Source organism: Xenopus laevis, chromosome 7S (genome assembly GCF_017654675.1).
Source record: "Xenopus laevis strain J_2021 chromosome 7S, Xenopus_laevis_v10.1, whole genome shotgun sequence".
In the NCBI taxonomy this organism is placed as follows: Eukaryota; Metazoa; Chordata; class Amphibia; order Anura; family Pipidae; genus Xenopus; species Xenopus laevis.
In genome coordinates this window covers 48,627,475-48,650,045 of record NC_054384.1, presented here as the reverse complement: position 1 = coordinate 48,650,045, position 22,571 = coordinate 48,627,475, and the positions used below count along the sequence as shown (strand labels likewise).

Here is a 22,571-nt window from a genome sequence, read left to right as displayed (position 1 = left end):
CTAAGAACAACACTCAATAGTAAAAACCAATGTCCCACTGAGACACATTCAGTTACATTGAGAAGGAAAAACATCAGCCTGCCAGAAAGCATGTCTCTCCTAAGGTGCAGGCACAGGTCACATGACCAGGGGCAGCTGGGAAATTGACAAAATGTCTAGCCCCATGTCAGATTTCAGGGCAGAATTCTGCTGGAGCAGCACTATTAACTGATTTATTTTGAAAACATTTTTTTCCCCATGGCAGTATCCCTTTAAGCACTTCTTCTTGTACCAGCCCTAATAACCATTAATCTGTGTATATATAATGACATAGCTGAATTATGTTTTAAAAAAAAAAAAACCAAGGTCTATCAGGTTCAACCCCTCCAAATTACCCCAGTGGACATATACTTTTAAAGACCTGTCTGTGCACTTGCATTATTAGGCAAAAATATGTTTTGTTTGACATTCTCTTTAAATATACAAACCTTAATTTAAATAGTTAATAAAAGATACCCATCGTGTTTTGTTGATTTGCTTGTTGTAGTTCCTTTAACTAGTAACAGCCTGTTAATAAGCACTATAAGAAATTATTGAATGTATTAAATGGCACTTTTCTTTCATATTTCCATGCATAATTGTTAAATATACATTTATTTTCCTTACAAAGAGTAACTGGGCACCATTTATGTCCCATTCAAACTACGTTACATCATGCCTTTTGATCATCAGGCTACAGCTTCCTGACTTGGATGCCTTGCCTTGGGCATGTGCATAGAGCTTGGCCCAGCACAGTTCTAACTTTTTACTTTACATATAAAAAAATTTTTTATCGCGCAAACCAATACATTTTAATTCTTTACTGTATTTGTGACCATATTGAATTCTTGTATAAGGAGAATAAGGTACAGGAAATCAATTTGATATTTGAGGATATTGGCCTAAAAAACACACTAGCGTATGCTAACTCTATTGTACTCTGCTGTGCTGATCTGATATAATTTATAGTATATCACGGCTCTTATGTGTGTGTGCATATACATACATATATATATATATATATATATATATATATATATATATATATATATATATATATATATATATACATGTGTGTGTGTGTGTATATATATATATATATATATATATATATATATATATATATATATATATATATACATGTGTGTGTGTGTATATATATACATACACATATATACATATATATATATATATACATATACATATATATATATACATACACACACACACACACACACATATCTATACAGTATATATCATGCATACACACACATATACAAGAAAGTGCTCTCTCTTTGCTCCAGGTTATCAACATACCTGTTTTCCTGTACATAACTCTCTTCTTTGCATTCTGCTGCAGGTTTGATAGTAATCCCTCTGCAAGTTCCTCTAGTGCTGACAGTGATGATGATACAGACAAAAAAAAAGATGCTAAAAGAGCTAAAATTGTTAAACAGAAGAAACCAAGAAAAAAACCAGAGGTACCAGTTGCTTATTGTCACTTACTGGATTTCATTTGTTACCAACACTGTTTCTGCTTTCATCTCCCAGCAGGGCTGTATTAAGGTCTGGTGCTACTAATACTAAGCAGTGGACCTCAGCCTCCTCATTTCTGTAGCTGATCAGAACGTTTGCTGGACAATCTGCCCATATGCCATTTGCTTTTCTGATGCCCCCCCCCCCAAGCTGCCTGGCATTGTACCTCAAGTGCCTATATAGTATTAATATAGCCTATCCCAGTTAATTGTATGTTGCTCACTTGAAACTTTGTAGTTTCACTGTCTTAGATTCAGGGGAGCAAGGAAGATTGAACCTAGAGTTAGGCTTTATTAATATGGTGTTTTTTTAAATATCAGGCTTTTAGTTGTGCTCTGTTTTGTATTATCTAGTTAGATTGCCATGCCATGTGGTACTTTTAAAGGAGAAGGAAAGGTTAAAACTAAGTAAGCTTTATCAGAAAGGTCCATCTAAATATACCAGTAAACCCCCAAAGTAATATTGCTCTGAGTCCCCTGTGAAAAGAAATACTGCATTTCTTTCCTTCTATTGTGTACACATGGGCTTCTGTATCAGACTTCCTGCTTTCAGCTTAAACCTCATTGCCCTGGGCAAGAGCATGCTCAGTTTGCTCCTCTCCCCCACCCCTCCCTTCTTTACTGTAATCTGAGCCCAGAGCAGGGAGAGACTCAGGCAGGAAGTGATGTCACACCACATTAATACTGCAGCTCCTATTCTAAACAGAGAGTTTCTAGAGCTTTTTACTCAGGTATGGTGAAACATTCTACAGAATAAATATAGCATTCTAGCTTGCACTATTGCAGCTAATCTATTGGCAATAAAATGCCTCCGTAGCTTTCCTTCTCCTTTAAGAGCCACATTTCTTAATTACACAATTTTATCGGAACAGTTTACAACAATTTGGGATAAGTTTTTAATAATTGCACAACTGTTCTTGATTCATTGTCAAAGTCACAAAGAGAGAATTTAAGTAATTATATTACAGGTATGGGACCTGTTATCCAGAATGCTCGGGACCTGGGGTTTTCCGGATAACGGATCTTTCCGTAATTTGGGTCTTCATGCCTTAAGTCTACTAGAAATTCATTTAAACATTAAATAAACCCAATAGTGTGGTTTTGCTTCCAATAAGGATTAATTATATCTTAGTTGGGATCAAGGACGAGCTACTGTTTTATTATTACAGAGAAAAAGGAAATCATTTTTAAAAATTTGGATTATTTGGATAAAATGGAGTCTATGGGGAGACAGCCATTCCGTAATTCGGAGCATTCTGGATATCGGGTTTCCGGATAAGGGATCCTACCTATACCTGTACTTAAAAAATTTTAATGTTAAAAATAATATATGGCACACGGTGTTGTAAAAAAACTGGCATTAAGACATTCGTAAATGCATAAGATGTGTTTTTAGTTCAAACTAACGCATTTTTTTTTTAAATAGCTTTTTTTTTTGCAAATGTCAACTGATCAATTGTCATACTTTATATTAAATATTGTATGGGGTAGTTTGTTTTACAATGCCAGAAAAAGTATATGTCAAAGTGCCTTTTTTTGTTACATACTAATATTAGTCTGATCTGTACATAAACTTATTCCATTAGAACCTTTTCTTCGTTTCTCTGCTAGGCAAAAAAAACCAAAGACCCAGGTGCTCCAAAGCGTCCCATGTCTGCCTACATGCTGTGGTTAAATGCGAGTCGGGAGAAGATTAAAAGTGAGAACCCAGGGATCAGCATAACTGACCTATCCAAGAAAGCAGGGGAAATTTGGAAGAACATGAGCAGAGATAAAAAGGAGGTTTGGACAATACATTGCATTTAAATTGAATTTTATGCTTTTTGGCAGAGGCCTACAGCTAATATTACCATTGTAATGCTTTTTCATTTTTGTAAAATATATACCATCATCATTTCAGATTTTATGTGTTCCCTTTAGTCGCCCCAGTATAAATAAAGGAGTTGTAGTTTTACTTTGAGGCCCAGCATTGAGCTATCAATAACCCAGCAGGGCATTCCGCAACCTCACTGCCCTTACCGTGAGGAACCACCTACGCTGCTTCAAATGAAAGTTCTGTTCCTCTAATCTAAAGGGGTGGCCTCTGGTGCGTTAATTCATTTTATTGGGAAAAAATTCCCTAATATCTGTTTATAATGCTTTCTAATGTAAAGCGTGATCATGTTGTCCACGCAAGGTGTCGAGCTTTAAGATTATTATCTGGCAAACACATCTTTCTTTAAACCAGCAATATCGCATTCTGCTTGCAGCTTATGGTTTCTTCTCATCCCTTGAAAATTGGGAACATATAAATTTGAAAGGCTAAACGCCATTGCATTAATAAAGCTCATCTATAATTAGTAGATATTTCAGGTGCATGTTGCATGGCAGCTGAGAAACCAAAATGCTGCCTTTCAAGAAAAGGATTAAACCACAAAGGTGAAGCAGAGTAAGGTTGCCATCAATTTATTTCCCAGTCAAACATAGCATGGATTTCCATGGATTTTAATTCTCCTAGTGGGTCAGCAAGAGGTCTTCTATATAGTTGTACTGACTACCAGGTTAGGTGGACATCAGTTTTAAGGTGAATGTCATAAGGTAGATTGTTGTCATAGCTCCAGGTACCTGGAAGTGACATTGGCAGAGGTTCTGGAAGAAACACCAGTGCCAGTCTATCAGCAGAAGTGTGGTGGGAGCGAGCAAGAAAAACCACATCTGATTATGCAGGCACAAGATGCTTTCAAAAATTCACAGGAAAATCAAAATTTTGTGCTGGACATGGGCCAACTCTTCTGTGCAGAAGCAGCAGTTAGTGCTGCCCCAAGAAAGAGTGATAGGTTTGTAATCAATGCTTATCCTAATAAGGAAAGCTTCAGGCACTTTGAGACCATTATGGATATGAGAAGTCTAAACATATTTTTGGCAAGGGGAAGATTTAAGATGTATCCATAAATATGACAAATTGATTTGCATCTATAAGTTAAAGGTACCCCATGTTTCACATAATACTTAAAACATAACCATCTTTAAAGGAACAACAAAAAATTAAGGTGTTTTAAAGTAATGAATATATCATGTTCTCTGTTGCCCTGCACTGATAAAACTGATGTGTTTGCTTCAGACACACTACTATAGTTCATATAAGGAAGCTGCTGTGTAGCAATAGCGGAAATTGAAAAAAGGCTTCTGTATATGGTACATATAGTGGATAACCGATAACGCCATTATGTTCAACAGAGTTTATCTGCTATCTGCAGTGTAACTTGAGCCTTTTCTCCTTTGAATGGCTGCCCCATTGCAACACAGCAGCTTATCTATATAAACAATAGTGGTGTTTCTGAAGCAAACACAACAGTTTTACCATTGCAGGGCAACACTGCATTATATTTTTTATTACCTGAAAACATTTATTTTTTGATGTTACTGTTCCTTTAAGAAAATGGGGTTGTAAGTTAACTACTTTATACCTAAAAACTATATATATATATATTTATATATATATTTGTGTGTGTGTTTAACCATACGAAGAATCGATAAAATGATGCAAAAGAGATGAATGGTGCAATAATGGCACATAACCTAATATAGATATTGCAATTACAGTTACTTTTGTTGAACAGTTCAGATGCCTCATTTCGGTCTGTGACAATCAGAAACTGTCTTCACCAGTCACCCTTATTGCAGAGTTGAGAACAGAAGGTATACCAATTTTCCACTACTTGGACAATATCCTAGTTACAAGAAGAACACAGGTAGAAGCTGATCTTCACACTGAGTGTTAGATTTTCTCCAAAGCCATAAGTGTGTAGTAAACACAGAAAAGAGCAATTTAGGTCCAACTAGGGTTCTCCCATTTAGATTATAAGTGGATTGCATATTTTTACAACCCAGGTGGATGACTTTAAATTTATCGACATTGAATCTCATCTCCCACTTAGCTGCCCAGATAGCCAGTTTGTCAAGATTCTGCTGCAAGGATGCTGCATCCTGGATGGAATTAAAGGAAAACTATACCCCCAAAATGAATACTTAAGCAACAGATAGTTTATATCATATTAAGTGGCATATTAAAGAACCTTACCAAACTGGAATATATATTTATCTAAATACTGCCCTTTTACATCTCTTGCCTTGAACCCCCATTTTGTGATGGTCTGTGTGCTGCCTCAGAGATCACCTGACCGGAAATACTGCAGCTCTAACTGTAACAGGAAGAAGCGTTGAAGCAAAAGACACCACTCTATCTGTTGTGACATAAGAAGTATAGTTTGTTTGTGTGCACAGTGAATCATACAATCCCAGCGGGTGGCCCTTATTTTTTAAAATGGCAATTTTCTATTTATGATTACCCAATGGCACATACTAGAAATGTATATTATTGTGAAAATAGTTTGTTTACATGAAGTAGGGTTTTACATATGAGCTGTTTTATGCTATATCTTTTTATAGAGACCTACATTGTTTGGGGGTATAGTTTTCCTTTAATTGGGTTTTGTTTCATCTGCAAACACTAATACATTACTTACAATACCCTCCCCTAAGTCATTAAAGAACAAGTTAAATAAAAGTGGACACAAAACACAAATAACACTAAAAACCTTACTCCCAAGTAGGGAATGTACCATTACCTGATTACCCTCTGTTCCCGATCCTGTAGGCAGTTTCCTATCCATGAACAAATAACATTACTAAGCCCAACAGACCTTCATTTAGAAAGCAGTCGTTTGTGGGGGACTCCAAATAGAACACATCTTCCAGGACACACCACTGTCCGTCTTACTTTCCCCATCATAAAAAGCAATCAAATTTGTCTGACATGACCTATCCTTCATAAAGTCATGCAGATTACTGCTCATAATGTCATTCTCCAGAACATAATTTTGAGTGGTTCTTTTAGCAGTATAGCTAGCACATTTGCCTTTTCTATATCTGTTATAACCACAATTACCTCTCAACCCACATCTGTACTGTTAATATACCCAAGTATATTCTGTATACTTAAAACCTTTTTGGGGTTTTATACCAGTTCCAATTTGAACAGTTGACACCTCCAACACCCCCCCCCCCCCGTCAATAATCCTGCTGTAGAGAGAGTGCCAACCATTGTGTGGAGCAGTAACCCTTTCTTGTGTCCCATCAGAATTCAGGAGCTCCATGATGGTGTGTACTATTATATGGCTGTGCAGCCACTGGGTGTAGAAATGTATGGATATGGCACCTGAGAGAGTGTGAGGGTGGGAGTGAAGCTCAGTGCGCCGCTTTTACGTTTAGCTAGTTTAGAGACAGTACTGCATTCAGGGAGCCTGAAATACTGTGAAGTAAGACAAAGTTCACTTTATAGGCAAAACGCACCTCAGTTAAGTCTCAGCGAATACCTAAATATACTTTCAATAACTTTAACACGTTGGTGTCGCTTATTAGGAGGAAAGAGACTGTATTGTATCCATGGAGGGAATAATTTACCTCACTCAAATTTACATTTAAAATATTTCTATAACAAACTTCTCTGGACTTGAATAGAACTTGAGGAGATTTTTAATTTGGGTTTATTGTTTCAGAATTTCAGTATCCATGTATTGGGACTATTATATATAGCTGAAAACATTCTGCCTTGGTTTTTTCCCTGGGAAAAAATAGTTTTGGCGTTATTTTAAAACGCTTACATTATACATATAGCCTGTCTGCAAGGAAGACATTTTCATTTCAAAGCTGAAGGCTGAAGAGTCGCAATAAGATGGACTTTGGTGCCATCTACTGACATTCAGTTTGAATTTATCTGCTTGGTAATAGCATTAATTTCCAGCCAGTTGCATATATATAACTTCAGCAAGTTAGCGACGTTGATTAGGAGCAAAGAGACTGTATTTATATTCATAGAGGGAATAATTTACCTCACACAAATTTACAGTTTAAACATTTCTATAACAAACTTCTCCGGGCTTGAAAAGAACTTGAGGAGATTTTCAATTTTGGTTTATTGTTTAAGTATTTCAGTGATCAAGTTTTAGAACTGTTATACATAGCTGAAAACATATTGCCTTGGTTTTTTTTCCTAGGCGCCATTTTGAAGAGCTCACTTTATACATATAGTCTGTTTGCACAGAAGGCATATTATTTCAAAGCTGAGGTGGAAGCATCTCAATAATATGGACTTTGGCGCCATCTACTGACTTCAAGTCTAAATGTATCTGCTTGGTAACATTAATTTCCAGCCTGTTGCATTTATACTGGTAAAGTTGAGACTCTCCGCTCTTCATACCTTCAGGTGAAATCTAGAAACACTTCTCAAATAGAATTTGCTCTTTCCATTGATAGAAATTTCAGCTTTTATTGTCGAGAGACTGTAATTCTTACTTCAGCATTGAATTTACACTGACTTCAGCAATTTTTCTACGCATAAATGGGAATAAGTGAAGAAATATAGCAAAAAGGAGGGAATAGAGAAGAAATTTGAGAAGACAAATCTAAAAAAAATTTAAATAAAAAAAGGGAAAAGGAAAACAAAAAAGGTGAGAAAATAAAAACTATACGAATACTGAAAATGGATACTACTCCAGCATCTCCATTTTTTCTGCAAAAAACATAAGCCAAACAGTATGGATAGTGAGAATCGCTCTACCAAATCTGGGCAACAAAAATCTTCTACATTTACTGAACAATCTCTTTTGGCAGCTGAGGTTGCAAACCTTCTCAATCCAACCATTGAAAATACTATTCAATCTGCAATGGCGAAAGCACTTGGAAAATGTCAAGATACAATCAGTGGCTGAACTACCGGGGGAGCAGGGGGTGCGAGCGGGCCAGGGCCCGCACCACCTCAGGGTCCCCCGGCAGCCCGAGCGCCACTAAAATGCAGTTCGAAAATTGCGTCCGGAGGGGGTCGGCGGCCCGGCTGCGCGTCGTGCACCAGGGCCCGACCCCTCTAGTTACGTTACTGGATACAACAATTAGCTTAACAGAAAAAGAAAAACTTAGTTCTCAAAATCAACAAATACAGGAACTCCAGAATATAATTTCCGACATTCAAGACAACACAATTTCCACATCCTCTATTAGATCAACCGTAGAAGAAAACATGAGATTGATGATCAAGAAAAGGACTAATTTAAGATTCATAGGAATTCCTGAATCCTATAAATTGGATGACATTATTATGCTTATTAGCCACCAGCGAAAATGTCGCATTTGAGAACCCAAAAGGTGCATCTAAACGTGAGAAGCAAAATTTATCTCTTCATAAAGACCAAGTTAGAGATGCGAGTTCTTGCTTCTTTGCTAAAGAGAAAAGACAGGAGATGAGAACATTTTCACACCACTCACATAAGAGTCAAGACAAAACAGTATCGGCAGATATTAGATCTACAGTGCCTTGCAAAAGTATTCACCCCCTTGGCTTTTTACCTATTTTGTTACATTCTAACCTGTAATTTAAATGTTTTTAATCTTATTTTCTGTGATGGATCTGTACAAAATAGTCTAAGTTGGTGAAGTGAATTAAGAAAAATATATATAAAAATAAAATAAAAAACTGAAAATTGGCATGTGCATATGTATTCACCCCCTTTGCCATGAAGCCCCTAAAAAATCCTGGTGCAACCAATTACCTTCAAAAGTCACATAATTAGTTCACCTGTGTGCAATCTAAGTGTCACATAATCTCTCCGTATGAACACACCTTTTTCTGACATGGTACCACAACAATGGTTCCACAACAAACCTGCCAAGAGAGGGCCGCCCACCAAAACTCAGACCGGGCAAGGATGGCATTAATCACAGAGGCAGCACAGAGACCAAAGGTAACCCTGAAGGAGTTGCCAAGTTCCACAGCAGAGACTGGAGTTTCTGCCCATTGGACCACAATAAGCCGTACACTCCATAGCTGGGCTTAATGGAAGAGTGGCCAGAAAAAAGCCATTACTTAAAGTAAAAAATAAGAAGGCACGTTTTGTGTTTGCCAAAAGGCATGTGGGCTACTCCCCAAATGTATGGAGGAAGGAGCTCTGGTGAGATGAGACTAAAATTTTACTTTTCGGCCACCAAGGGAAAATGCTATGTCTGGCGCAAACTTAACACATCCCATCACCCCAAGAACACCATCACCACAGTGAAACATGGTGGTGGCAGCATCATGCTGTGGGGATGTTTTTCAGCAGCAGGGACTGGGAAACTGGTCCGAGTCGAGGGAAAGGTGGATGGTGCTAAATACAGGGACATTCTTGAGCAAAACCTGTGTCAGTCTGCCTGTGATTTGAGACTGGGACGGAGGTTCACCTTCCAGCAGGACAATGACCCAAAGCATACTGCTATAGCAACACTCGAGTGGTTTAATGGGAAACATTTAAATGTTGGAATGACCTAGTCAAAGTCCAGACCTCAACTAATTGAGAATCTGTGGTCAGACTTGCTGTTCACAAGCGAAAACCATTCAACATGAAGGAGCTGGAGCAGTTTTGCCTTGAGGAATGGGCAAAAACCCAGTGGCAAGCTCATAGAGACTTATCCAAAGCGACTTGCCGCTGTAACTGCCGCAAAAGGTGGCTCTACAAAGTACTGACTTTAGGGGGGTGAACAGTTATGCACGCTGAAAATTTGTTATTTTCTCCTATTTTGTTGCTTCACAATAAAAAAAAAAAAAAAAAAAAATGCATTTTCAAAGTTGTAGTCATGTTCTGTAAATGAAATGGTGCAAACTCAAAACAATCCACTTTAATTCCAGGTTGTGAGGCAACAAAACATGAAAAATGCCAAAGGGGCTGAATACTTTTGCAAGGCACTGTAGATCCAGATCCCCTCTCTCACAGGAGCAGTCAGAGATTGAGGGACTGGCAACTGTAACATTTCATGATTATTCACTTTATTAATGAAGAAGCGGTGTAATCTTTACCCTGTCACTTTTCTTAGTAAGACAAAAGTGAAGTCGCTAAAAAAAAAGATGCTTTTATTTCTGTTATATTCTTATTTTTGGTTGTTCTTTAGGTATAGGTATTAAATCCTTGATTAAAATGAGCTATGTTTTTATAGTGTAATAGCTACGCTTCTGGTTAACTTTTATGGGTTACCTATATTTTATTTTCTATATTTCTAAGTTAAATGAAGTTTATTATTGTTGGAAAGGTTTTCATTTAAAATCAGACATAGAAATGATTCAGGTGACTCACCTTTCAGAGCTTGTATCTGAAAAATTAAAAGGAGGTTTAGTAGGTATTCTATTTCATAAATCCTTAAATATACAGATTCTGAACACAGAAAGTAAAATTAATGGTAGATATGTTTTAGATATGCTGAAATTCTTTTACAAAATAAAGTTTGACACATGAGTGTGTAAAGATGAATTTGACACCCAGAAAATTTTTCATATCCACTAAACAAATTCATAATTGGAGGAGATTTTAATGAATCCTATTTATGGTCTTTAGATAAATCTGGTTCAATCCAAAAACAACATTTTAGGAAATATATTACTTTGATCACAAACAAAAATATAGTTCACTTGTAATTAATGTTCACTCACTTGTATTACCCAATTTCAGGCTGTGTAGAGGTATATAAACCAGAATAGGGATACTAAAAACGAGAGAGCAGTAAAACCCCACACTAGCTTACTAAAATGAATTGAGATCTAATTATATAAGTGCTTAGTGCTATTATAAACATATGCTTAGTTCTCAATCAATTTAGCACCAACATACAATTAATGGTATTTCAATCGATTGTGTTAATACAAATAATGATTAAAGTGCTTAAGTGCTATAAATTAGGTGCTGTGACTTTCAACAAAATGTATCTACACACAATTGATGAATAATCTAAAAGTTCATGGTTCTTATATGAATTAAATAAGGGGCTAGCTAGTGCTTTAATTCATATAAGAACAATTTGTTCTTGTTTTTAGTAGGAAATATATTACTATCTAATTTTGAAAGCCAAAGTAAGTAGATGTTTGGAGGATGTTACACCCTACTGAAAAAGATTTTACCTTTGGGGTAGGGACTCAAATTGATTATTTTTATCAATTGATGTTCTAAATAATACTCAGCAAATATAGGTAATATTAATTTGTCAGATCATGCCCCAGTCTTAATTGAAGTTGAGTTGGGCCCTCCTCAAAATCATATATACCTTGGTCATATCCCACCTTCTTTAAAGATAGACCTGAATTTAATACTGTGCTTAAGGAAAGATGGAATCTGTTTCTTAAGGAAAATGACAAACGCCACGATAATCTTCATTTATTATGGGTTGCATGGAAAGCGGTCATTCATGGAGAAATCACATTTTATAGAATAAATTTTATAAGGAAAATGAATAAACAATTTATTCTCCATACTAAAACACAGAAGGAAGCTTATTTACATTTTATTAATCATCCTACAAAATAAAGACAAGTAGAGTCTTTAGATAGGTTAAGGTATTGGATTTCATTGAGAGATCAAACTTATATGACATATTATAGGGCTACATTTAATAACCTTAATAAGAAACATTTAGACGTTCAAAAGATGGACCAAATTTTAAACAGTCATTAAACAAATTCATTTGGCATAATAGAAAACCCAAAATTCTAAAACTAAACTGAGAAATCCTAAAAATGTAGGTGGGCTAAATGTTCCGAATTTCAGGACATTTAATCTGGCAGCAAATACAAGGTATATTATAGAATTGTTATCTGACAAAGAAAAATTTGGAATTATTTTTAAATTCATTGGAACATATTGTTTCCTCTTCATAAAAATTGGTCTGATAAATGTATAGATATTAAAAGTAATCCGATTTATAGAGATACCATTATTACATGGAAGATTTTGTGTAAACAGTATAGTTTAAATTACAGCATATCAACCTGGTGTCTATCAGCAGCAACTCCAATAAACCACATTCCAGAAGTGCCGTCTGCCTGTCTGAGTTATATGTTTTGCAAAAGAGCAAAGTATTCAATATTCATATAAGTGAAGGAAATTTGGAATATCTCAAATTAGAGACATTATGGACCCGGTTTCAGGGGAACTTTTTTTCTTGCAAAATAATTAAGGAAAAGTATATAGAGAGAGACTGTAATTCACAAGTTAAGCACAGATTTAATAAGTAACAAAGCTAAGTTACAATTAAAAAATCATTAAAAAAATCTATTCGCTAAATCTGAAGAAAAATGGTCTTTTTTGGGAATTGACATATCTTCTAAGAACCTTCTAAAGTCCTTAAATTTTAGAAAATATGTTAATTCTGAGGGTTGAGAGAGACCCAACAGTTTAGGTTTATTCACCTTAGCTATGGATTATTATTTCATAACTCTCCTAATTTCTCAAATATAAATATTATATTGGGTCCAGAGTTTGCACTTTTAGACATGAAAGTCTCATTCTTAATGACAAATAAGGGTTTTATGTCAAATCTTCAGCTGAAAATCTTGATTTTTGTCAATTATTAATGGAAGCCACTAGGCTGAAAGATGTACTCTCATATTTACATAGGTTATGTATTCAATAAGTTCTTAGAATTGAACAGATTTTTTTTTAAGAAACAGAATAAACAGGAGATGGTTAATTTATGTGGAAACTTTAGATGACAACAAAAAGGAATTTGTGCAGCCTGGGGAAGAATTCCGGAATTAAACTGGGTTGTTATCCCATTCACATAATTGTTTACTTTAATGTTTAATAATTCTCCTTGTGTTTTGAGCAATAGTGAATATCAAATAAATGAGAAACAGGTCAAAATAGTTAACAATATTTGTTTATTGTTCATGTAAAAATCTGAATGTTATTCATTTGAAATATGAAACTGCACATTTATTTACATACTTTAAAAAAAAGTCATATTGTTTTATTGTAAAATTCAATAAAACGTAAGCTAAAACATTTCAAGCCGTATACTTTGTTGAACTATTGTTCTATTTTAAATCACTTGCTTGACTTTAAGAAAAAAGATACAACACTTATGTTTTCAAAATCCATATTTAATGTGGCATTCTAACATTTTATTGATTTTACTTTGTTTGGAAGGCAAACTAGCTTCTGACTAGCTACCTTCTGCATTATCAGTGGTAATATTTATTTTGTTTTTGAGGTGTTTTCTTTGGTTGGGAACATTGCTAGTATTTAAAAGATTATAGAAAGCACTTTCATCTTGAAAATGTCATTTATTTTTCTGTCCTTTATTTGATTTAGGAGTGGGACAGGAGAGCAGAAGAAGCCAAGAGGGATTATGAAAAAGCTATGAAAGAGTACAATACAAGTGCACCTACTGAAGCATCTAAAAAGTGAGGCTCAAATTTTTAAAACAGCTTCAGTTCTGTCTTTGGTTTCTGCTGAATCTTACCCTTTTATTTGTCACAGGGAGAAAAAAACAAAAGGAGAGAAAAAGAAAGCAGAGACGTCTGAAAAGAAAAAACAAAAACCATCATCACCCGCCAGAGCTGCACCGAAATTGAATTCGGAGAGCTTCAAAAGCAAAGAGTTTGTATCCAGTGATGACAGTTCTTCTGATGACAGCGCACAGAAAAAAGTAAGACTTTTGAAGTGTAATATCTTTATTAGGTACTTCCACTGAATTGTTATATTCTTTATCTTTTATTTTCATTCTTAGCATTGCCTCATTATAGCTACAAGGGTATTTATGCACCATGTACCATTTTTCTCTTGTGCAGTTTCAGCAAACTGATAAAGCATCGGCTACTGTTTTCTTCAGATCTGCCTAACATTCAGTCTACTGGCCAAAAAAAATAGGTCATTTCTCTGGATGGTAGCATTGTTAGATATCTAATCACAGTCTGTTAGGGGATAATGCTGAAATCAAGTTATGTTATAGCCACATTAAATAGCTTTTTATTTTTGTTCATCTTCCACGATACCTTTTGCTGTTCTTTTCTCTATATTGTAATCAGTATCCAGTATCAGCATTGTCTTGAAGTCTGAGGTATTACTTGCAGTCGAAATACATAGGTCATATTCTCTAATTTCTTGGGTGTTAAGAGGGCCATAGCCACCCAGTCCAAGTCAATGCTTAGAAAAATTCAGTAGGACTGTTCAGATCTGTCTGCCTAAAAGGTTTTACAGTCCTGTAAGGCTTTTACAGTCATTGCTGAACAGATAAAGTGGAATGCTTACAAAGTAAAACACATAAAAGGGATGTGCATTTTTGTTATTGTTTTGCTCTGTACATGATGAGAATCTTTTAAGTAGTTTTAGTGTCTTTAATTGGAGGGGCCTTCTTTGCCAACATTATTATAAAGCCTTTCCCCTTAAAAAAACAGTAGCACCAAAAAAAAAGTGTATCAAAATAATTATGATATAATGCACTGTTGCTCTGTACTGGTACAACTGGTGTTTTTGCTTCAGAAAGACTATTATAGTTCATATAAATAAGCTGCTGTGCCATGGGAACAGCCATTTAAGTTGGAAAAAAAGTAGAAAAACCACAGGTTACATTGCACATAACAAATGGGCTATGTCAATACAATGATGTTTTATCTGTTATCTGCTTTGTTACCTGTGCCTTTTCTACTTTTTTCCCAGCATGAATGGCTGCACAGCAGCTATTTATATAAATTATAGTAGTCTTTCTGAAGCAAAGATGCCAGTTTTACCAGTGCACAGCAACAGTACATTATGTTTTAATTACGTTGATAGACTTTCAATTTTTGGTGTTACTGTTTAATGTCTTTGCTTTAACCAATAGAAATAAAGTATTACCAGTATAGAAGCAAAAAACAATGAACTGAGAAATACAGAGACCGTGCACTTTTGATATTATAGACAGGCTATTTAGAATACAATGATCACTATGCTCAATTCTAATCCAAAATCAAATTTAAACTACATAAACCAAAAACAATTAGAAACCTAAAACAATTTGTATCACTAGATAAGCAGCAATGTCCTTTTCATATAGTAGTGGCTTTCTCCTTGCAACCCTGTCATGTACACCACTTTTTAGTGTGAACGCAAAAACACTTTACATGTGCCAATTGGAGTGAGACCTTTAGTTCATTAGACATTAGCGTGGGTATTTTGTGATCTCATGGAGTGTTAAACACCTTGCTTATGGTATGATCTTTGTTGAATGACCACTTTATGGTACACTGTCTACCTGACAGTGTATATTGAGTCCAAAATAAAAGATTTTGTAATCTTTTCCTGCCTGGTGAATATAAATATATGTTTTTCAGTGGTTCTCAGAAATCTGCTAGGTTTAATTCCATGACATAATTCCAGAGACGTGGACCTGTTAAGATCAGAGGCAATAGCCAAGGATTAGGTTTCCAGTTAGCGTGAACTGTGCAGGGATTTCTTTTGGCTCACCACTTTTCTGTTGGTTCATATATCTGGGGTTTCTTCTCTTATATTGGATTAAGAAGACCCACATTTTTGTTCATTACATAAGGCAAGGCCTCCCAAACTCACACCTGATTATCATCCCATTGATTGAAAAACCTGACCCCCTTCAAATGAACTAGAGTTTTTTGTTTATGCAGAGATATTGAAAATTAGAGCTCATAAACCTTTAAGCACAACTGTAGTAATTTAGATTGAAAAAAAACAAACAACCAAAGGGTTTAAGCTTTTGGTCTGAATAAAACCTACGACAGCTAGTTGTTATAGAAAAAAAAAACCATCTGAAACATTTCCAATTTTCTCAGGGGAAAGAAATCCTTTCTGACCCCAAAATGGTGTGTCTAGATCAACTAATGAATTCAGGAAAATTTAATAGTTTCACAGCTATTAAGTCATTCACCTGGATGTAAAACTATGCAATCTACTTAGGGAGGAACTCCACAGTTGCATCACGTCGGATGCAACGGAAAAAAGGTAAGTAATGGCATTGTCTGATGTCGCAGAGTTGTGTTGCGCGCTGCGTCTGCATTAGACAGTCGGGTCGGATCAACGATGCGACTTCATCCGACATTTCCATCTCTTACCTTCTTTCCATATATCCGACGTGACTCAAACGTTTTTGCGCAGCGTGTCGGATAGCGCCAAAATGGCCCGTGGAGTTCCTCCCTTATACCCTTAATGGGACTGCAAATCCATAATGGAAAATTACCTTGTAGATAATAAACTTGGTTGTAATAAGCAATGCCAGTCAGCAGCTGCAAGGGCACAAACAAGGTATGTATTAAAAGGGGCATAGATTTGTGGGGAGGGGGGGTATTCTTCTACTTTACAGAGCACTGGTAAGGCCCCATCTAGAATATACCATACAATCTCTCTAATACTGTACTTACAGGAAGGTCCTTCCAAATGACACTTGGGCACCCATTGAGGGGGTTCAAGAAACAGGTGTATAGAGCAACTACAAGGCCCCATCTGTACGAGCCAAAGTTTTAGTGATGTCAGGAGCCATTATCAAAGCAGCAGCTACATTACTTATTGTTGTAACACATTGTAAAATCAGGAGCATAAAGCTTGAGGTTTAAAAAAAAGAAAAAAAACAAGTTTACTAGACTACTGAGCAAACTCATATCTGTGCATATTTATTTTAGCGTAAGTTTTACATCACTTTTATGCACTGTATGCATCTCTCAACATAATGTAGCAGAACCCAAAGGGGGCGCTGGATACTAGGGTCAGTTAATTGACATTTAACACTTAAGCTTGCCATATACTCAAAGATTTGATCATACGAATCTCCGTTTCGTATAGTTTTCAGGTAGTGTGGAATGTCCCAATATTTTTCGTGCGATGGCGATCGGTCATTCAGTCGATTGGACAGGTTAGAATATTTATGTTGGCTAATGATAATGTCACCAGCTTTTGTCGGACATCAGATTGCTGTCAGGGGCAGAACATCATCTGATCTGTTCTTTTACTTTATTTGATCTGAATGGTCAGTGGCAGGTCGGGAGATTGCACCACTCAATCTTTCGTCCGACATCCAAGGTATATTTGCACGTCTATGGCCAGCTTTAAAAAGCACATCACAGCAGTATAAAGCCAGGGGACAGTGACATGACCCTGTCAAAAATAATAGCATTCTACTATGTTTTGTGTGTGTGAAAGAGAAATTAAAGATCTTGTGTCCCTATGAATACTGCCTTTTTCTGGATTTTGTCGCTAATGATTTTTTTTGTTTTTTAGGATTCAGAGGAAATTGCCAGCACTCCAGCTAGCTCAGCTGAATCGGGTTCAGATTAATCAAGCCATCCCATAAAAATAGTTCTGCGTTTTTGTAAATGTTAACAATATAATTTTGGTGTAATATTAAAATTTACATCATTATGATTGTCTTCTTTTGATTCCAGTCTTCAATTTTTGTATCAATGTTTATTTCTTTTGTTACATTTATGCTTAAAAATAAAATGTTAAATTCTTGTGATTTACAGCCTGTCTTCAATTCTGTAATACTGAAAATAGACTTTTAATTAATGGAGAGTTCTGAGATTAAAATTAATGTTGTTTTTACCTACCTAAAAGGTGATTTCACGTGAGTGGCAAAATGCCCCCTTTGCTTTAACCTTTAAAAGGGTTTGGATGTTTTCTCTTTTGCTGATATAGATACTGTATAAGTAGAGCAGTATATTAGTAGAGGCACACATTTCAATACCAACCCAAGCAAGAAGAACTGAAAAAGAAAACCGAAGTTTTTACCATCTGATACAACCAAAATGTTTCTTCAAATATTTAGATATCTGGGTTACTGCAGACTTATGTCAACTTTAAAGTATAATTATTAACTGGATAGTTATAAATAGTATAAATCTTAACTGGATAGTTAGTGGATTTGCTAAATAGATAAAACAAAAATTGACTTCTTTTGGAAAGGTAAGTTGAAAATATCTCTGTCAAGACTGAGAGTTAATTTCTCTAATGGGGAATTCAATTTATCAAAGATTCAATTTATCATAAATAATCAAATTAAGAGGTATAAAATCCTCCAACACCTCAAATTACTGCATACTCACATGGCACTCATACAAGAAACACATTTAACAGCAGATGAACACCAAAAGCTTTGTAGAGATTGGGTAGGTACCTGTTACTCAGCCCCGTATATACATCACATAGCCGAAGAGTAGCTATATTAATACACAAAAATTTAAATTGGAAGTTACTCAACAAAAGTGAAGACCCGGAAGGCAGATTCCTCATTGTTAAAGGGCAAGTCAACAATGATTCCTATGTAATTTGTAATATTTATGCCCCGAACTCTCCTACGCATAGCTTTTGTAATCAGATCTTGCAGCAAATAGACATTCCCACTAAATATTTATTGGTGGCAGGAGACTTTAACACAATTATGGACCAACACCTAGACAGGAACCCGTTTGCACATAACCCCCCTTCGCAAAGAGCCAACCCCCTTTGCTCGTTTACAAAAAAACTACAATTATTAGATTCTTGGCGGATCACATACCCCCTAGATAAGGACTTCACCTATTACTCACATGTATACGATCTATATACGAGAATAGATTATATATTCTTAAACCACCACACGCTCCCACACGCAAGCCATATAAAAATACTTGACATTATCATCTCAGGCCACGCTCCCAGCAGTATAGCCCTTACTGTAACTAATGCAATACATACCCTATTGAATGCCAAATTTCCTAGCCAATTCGCAAAAATTTAAAGACAGCCTCCTAGAATCCTGGACACAATATAAAGAGGATAACAAAGCACACACTGAAACTCCAATATTATTCTGGCAGGCGGCCAAGGCAACACTACGAGGTCATATTATATCATACATGGCTAAACGCAAACGGGAAATCACACAACACCTAGCAACACTACAGCAAGAAGCAACTAAAGCATATAAAAGATATCAGAAAACACCAAATGCCCCCAATAAAATTAAATTACAAACAACAATAGAAAGCTATGATTTAGCGCTGCAGGAGGCAATACAACATAGAATTAATATAACGTCAGCGAAATACTATATAGAAGGTAACCAACAGGGCAGGCTATTGGCAACCCTTAGCAAAGCTAAAAGAAATGCAAATATGGGAGGGATGGTGATACAAGGCCCTAATGGCCTAACTACAAATCAGACATTAATAAACACAACTTTCGCACAATACTATCAAAATCTATACTCGGCAATATTATGGGCCAAAAGAGGAACCTGAAAAAGAATCAGAAAACAGTTTCTACTTACTTTACTCCAGCGGTGCAGCGTACCACGAGGGCTTCAGGCGCCATATTGGACACGCCGCCTTGCGCGGATACAGCACAGCAAGTTCCGATGCCGGATCCTCAACAGGAGTGCGCCCCTGCTACGGCGGCACAAATTCATGATATGCTGCAAGAAGTAAAAGGAGCACTCCAAAAGGACATTAAGCAAATGTCAGAGGAACTCCGCAAGGACATACATGATGTCGGAGAAAGGGCTGCGCACTTGGAAGAACAATTGAGCGACTTTGCGGACGCCCATAATGAATTCGCTGATGCCCACAGCAAACTTCAGTCGGAAGCTGACCGTCTACAGGACAAGGTAACAGACCTGGAAGACAGGTCGCGCCGCAATAATTTACGGTTAAGGGGCATCCCTGAGGCAGTTAACCCACAGGACTTAGAACAATACCTGTTACAGCTGACAGCTGCCATAATGCCTGATACGCATCAACTGGAAAGGGCACTAGACCGCATACACCGGGTGCCCAAACCAAAAACGGCCCCGGAGGCGGCTCCACGGGATGTGCTGGCGCGTTTTGTTTTTTATAAAACAAAAGATAAACTCTTGTCGCTTGCCAGGAAAAAGAGGGTTGGCCGGAGGAATATAACAGTCTAGAGATCTATACTGATTTGTCGCCTGCTACGCTCCTGAAAAGGAAGGCTTTCGCGGACATAACTAAGTTGCTACGCCAACATAATATCCCCTATCGATGGGGGTACCCTGTCAAGCTTATAATACAAAGAAATGGAGTCCCAGTCATGCTGTCCTCTGCTGACGAAGCGAAAAAGGCCCTTATTCGGTGGAATATCCTCGCCCCGGGCAAGGACATGGAGCCTCCCTCCCTGCATCAACCTCCAACTTCACCACGCAGGCTACGGAAAGAATGGGTCAAGGCATAGAGTTGGTAAACAGTTCTTGTTAATTCATTGCTGATTTTAGCCCCCTAAGGCTACTACAGTTACAGAACTTACAGTTTTTCTTCAAGCTCCCCTGACTAAACAGGGACGGAAAATCTCCGGAGCCCCCCAAATGTTCTGGTGAGGAGTGAATTTGTGGTTCCTGCTATGTGCTACCACATGCTTGGTTTGCAGATGCTACGTTTCTTAACGTCTGCTGTTCATTTATGTATGTTCTTTTTGATAGTTTTCTTTGCTATATTTTTTTGGTACAAGGAATTTGTGAATGTGACTGTTTTGATTATGTTGTTTATTGATGCGGAAACTGAATGTGATATGGTGCTGATTGCCAGGCTAGACTATTTTGTGAAATTTACATCGAGGCTGGGGGTTAAGCAATGGACTGTAGAGGGGAAATGGTACGATTTTACTCACTGAATGCAAGGGGCTTAAACTCCCCGCATAAGAGGAATCAAGCTCTTAGAGATGCGCATTTGGCAAAGGCTGATGTGCTATTTTTCCAAGAAACGCATTTCAGTATCAAGAATCCTCCAAGATTCTCTAACAGATACTATCCCCATACTTTCCACTCATACTCTCAAAACAAGACAAAAGGTGTTTCTATTTTGCTATCTGCTAAGATTTCGTTTCAGCTCTTGCAGTCCATTGCTGATCCGGCAGGTCGATATCTCATGTTAGTCTGTATGTTGGATAATGTCAAATACACTTTGGTGAATGTATATGCCCCAAACGAAAATCAATGTAGATTTTTATCGCAAACTTTTGTCAAACTACTTAGCGAGAGACAGGGAAGGTGTATCGTTGCTGGAGACTTTAATATGACACTGCACCCACACTTGGATGTCCATAGGGGGGTTAAAGGGGTGGCCAGCAGTCGCCAACTGGCCCAGGCCGAAAAACTTAGGACCTTAATGCATAATTTCGCTTTGATAGATGTATGGAGGGCGAAATACCCGACGGAGAAGGAATACACTTATTTTTCCCCGAGATTTCATACACATACTAGGATTGACATGTTCTTAACGGATACGCAGACCACAACACTAGTTCGGCACCCCTGGATAGGGCTACGTACATGGTCTGATCATGCTCCTATTGGCATGGATATTTCTCTGGATAGATACTCTGAGAAGCTCCCTTGGAGACTGAATAGTGCCTTATTGCAGAAAGTTGAATGTAGGCAGTATATAGAGCAAAAACTCACACAGTACTTTAGTAACTTGCAGAATACTTGGTTGGCACATAAAGCAGTTCTGAGGGGTGAATTAATTTCCCAAGCTAAGCTAAAACATCGTACCGTTTGCAGCGGTTGAAACATCTATTTTATACCAAGGGGAATAAAGCGGACAGGTTACTAGCTACCTTATTGAGGCGGAAACAAGCTCAGAACAGAATTCAATACTTAATGGATGGTCAGGTAAAGGTAACTGACCCTAAACGAATAGCAAATAAATTTGCACAATATTATGAGTCTCTTTATAATTTGGGCCCTGCCACTAATGACCCGCTCCCTTCTATGGATCTTATCACAGATTATTTGAATAAACTTCAGCTCCCTATACCCTCGGCACAACAACTTGAATCACTTAGTCAGCCCATCACCTTGGAAGAGATTCAAACAGTGATTAAAGGCCTTAAACCTGACAAAGCCCCAGGCCCAGACGGGTATACTAACCAGTACTACAAAACATTTGCAACGATTCTATCCCCACACCTCCTTAAGGTATTTCAGAATATAATGGATACTGGCCACATTCATCCAGAATATTTACAGGCACATGTAGTCACCATTCCCAAGCCGGGCAAAACCCAAGACCAATGCCAAAATTATAGACCCATCACTCTGCTTAACACCGATCTTAAAATATACTCAAAACTTTTAGCGCTACGGCTTAATCTAGTCCTTCCTTCCCTTATCAATAATGACCAAGTGGGATTTGTCTTAAACAGACAGGGTGCGGATAGTACCAGACGGTTTCATAATATCCTACACATGTTAAAA

At 36.9% G+C, this 22,571-nt stretch overlaps 1 protein-coding gene across 1 annotated transcript in view; it reads left to right on the top strand.

The window, feature by feature from the left end:
- The window catches only part of ssrp1.S (structure specific recognition protein 1 S homeolog), a gene marked incomplete at its 5' end in the record, with an annotated part of 147,136 nt that extends 129,293 nt beyond the window's left edge, over positions 1-17,843 (top strand). Inside the window, 5 exon segments of the mRNA NM_001090695.2 lie at positions 1,379-1,499; positions 3,165-3,335; positions 13,697-13,788; positions 13,865-14,033; positions 17,606-17,843. Coding sequence (NP_001084164.1) covers positions 1,379-1,499; positions 3,165-3,335; positions 13,697-13,788; positions 13,865-14,033; positions 17,606-17,662 — 610 coding nt within the window. The 3' untranslated portion in view covers positions 17,663-17,843.
- Between the last annotated feature and the right edge of the window lie 4,728 nt (positions 17,844-22,571).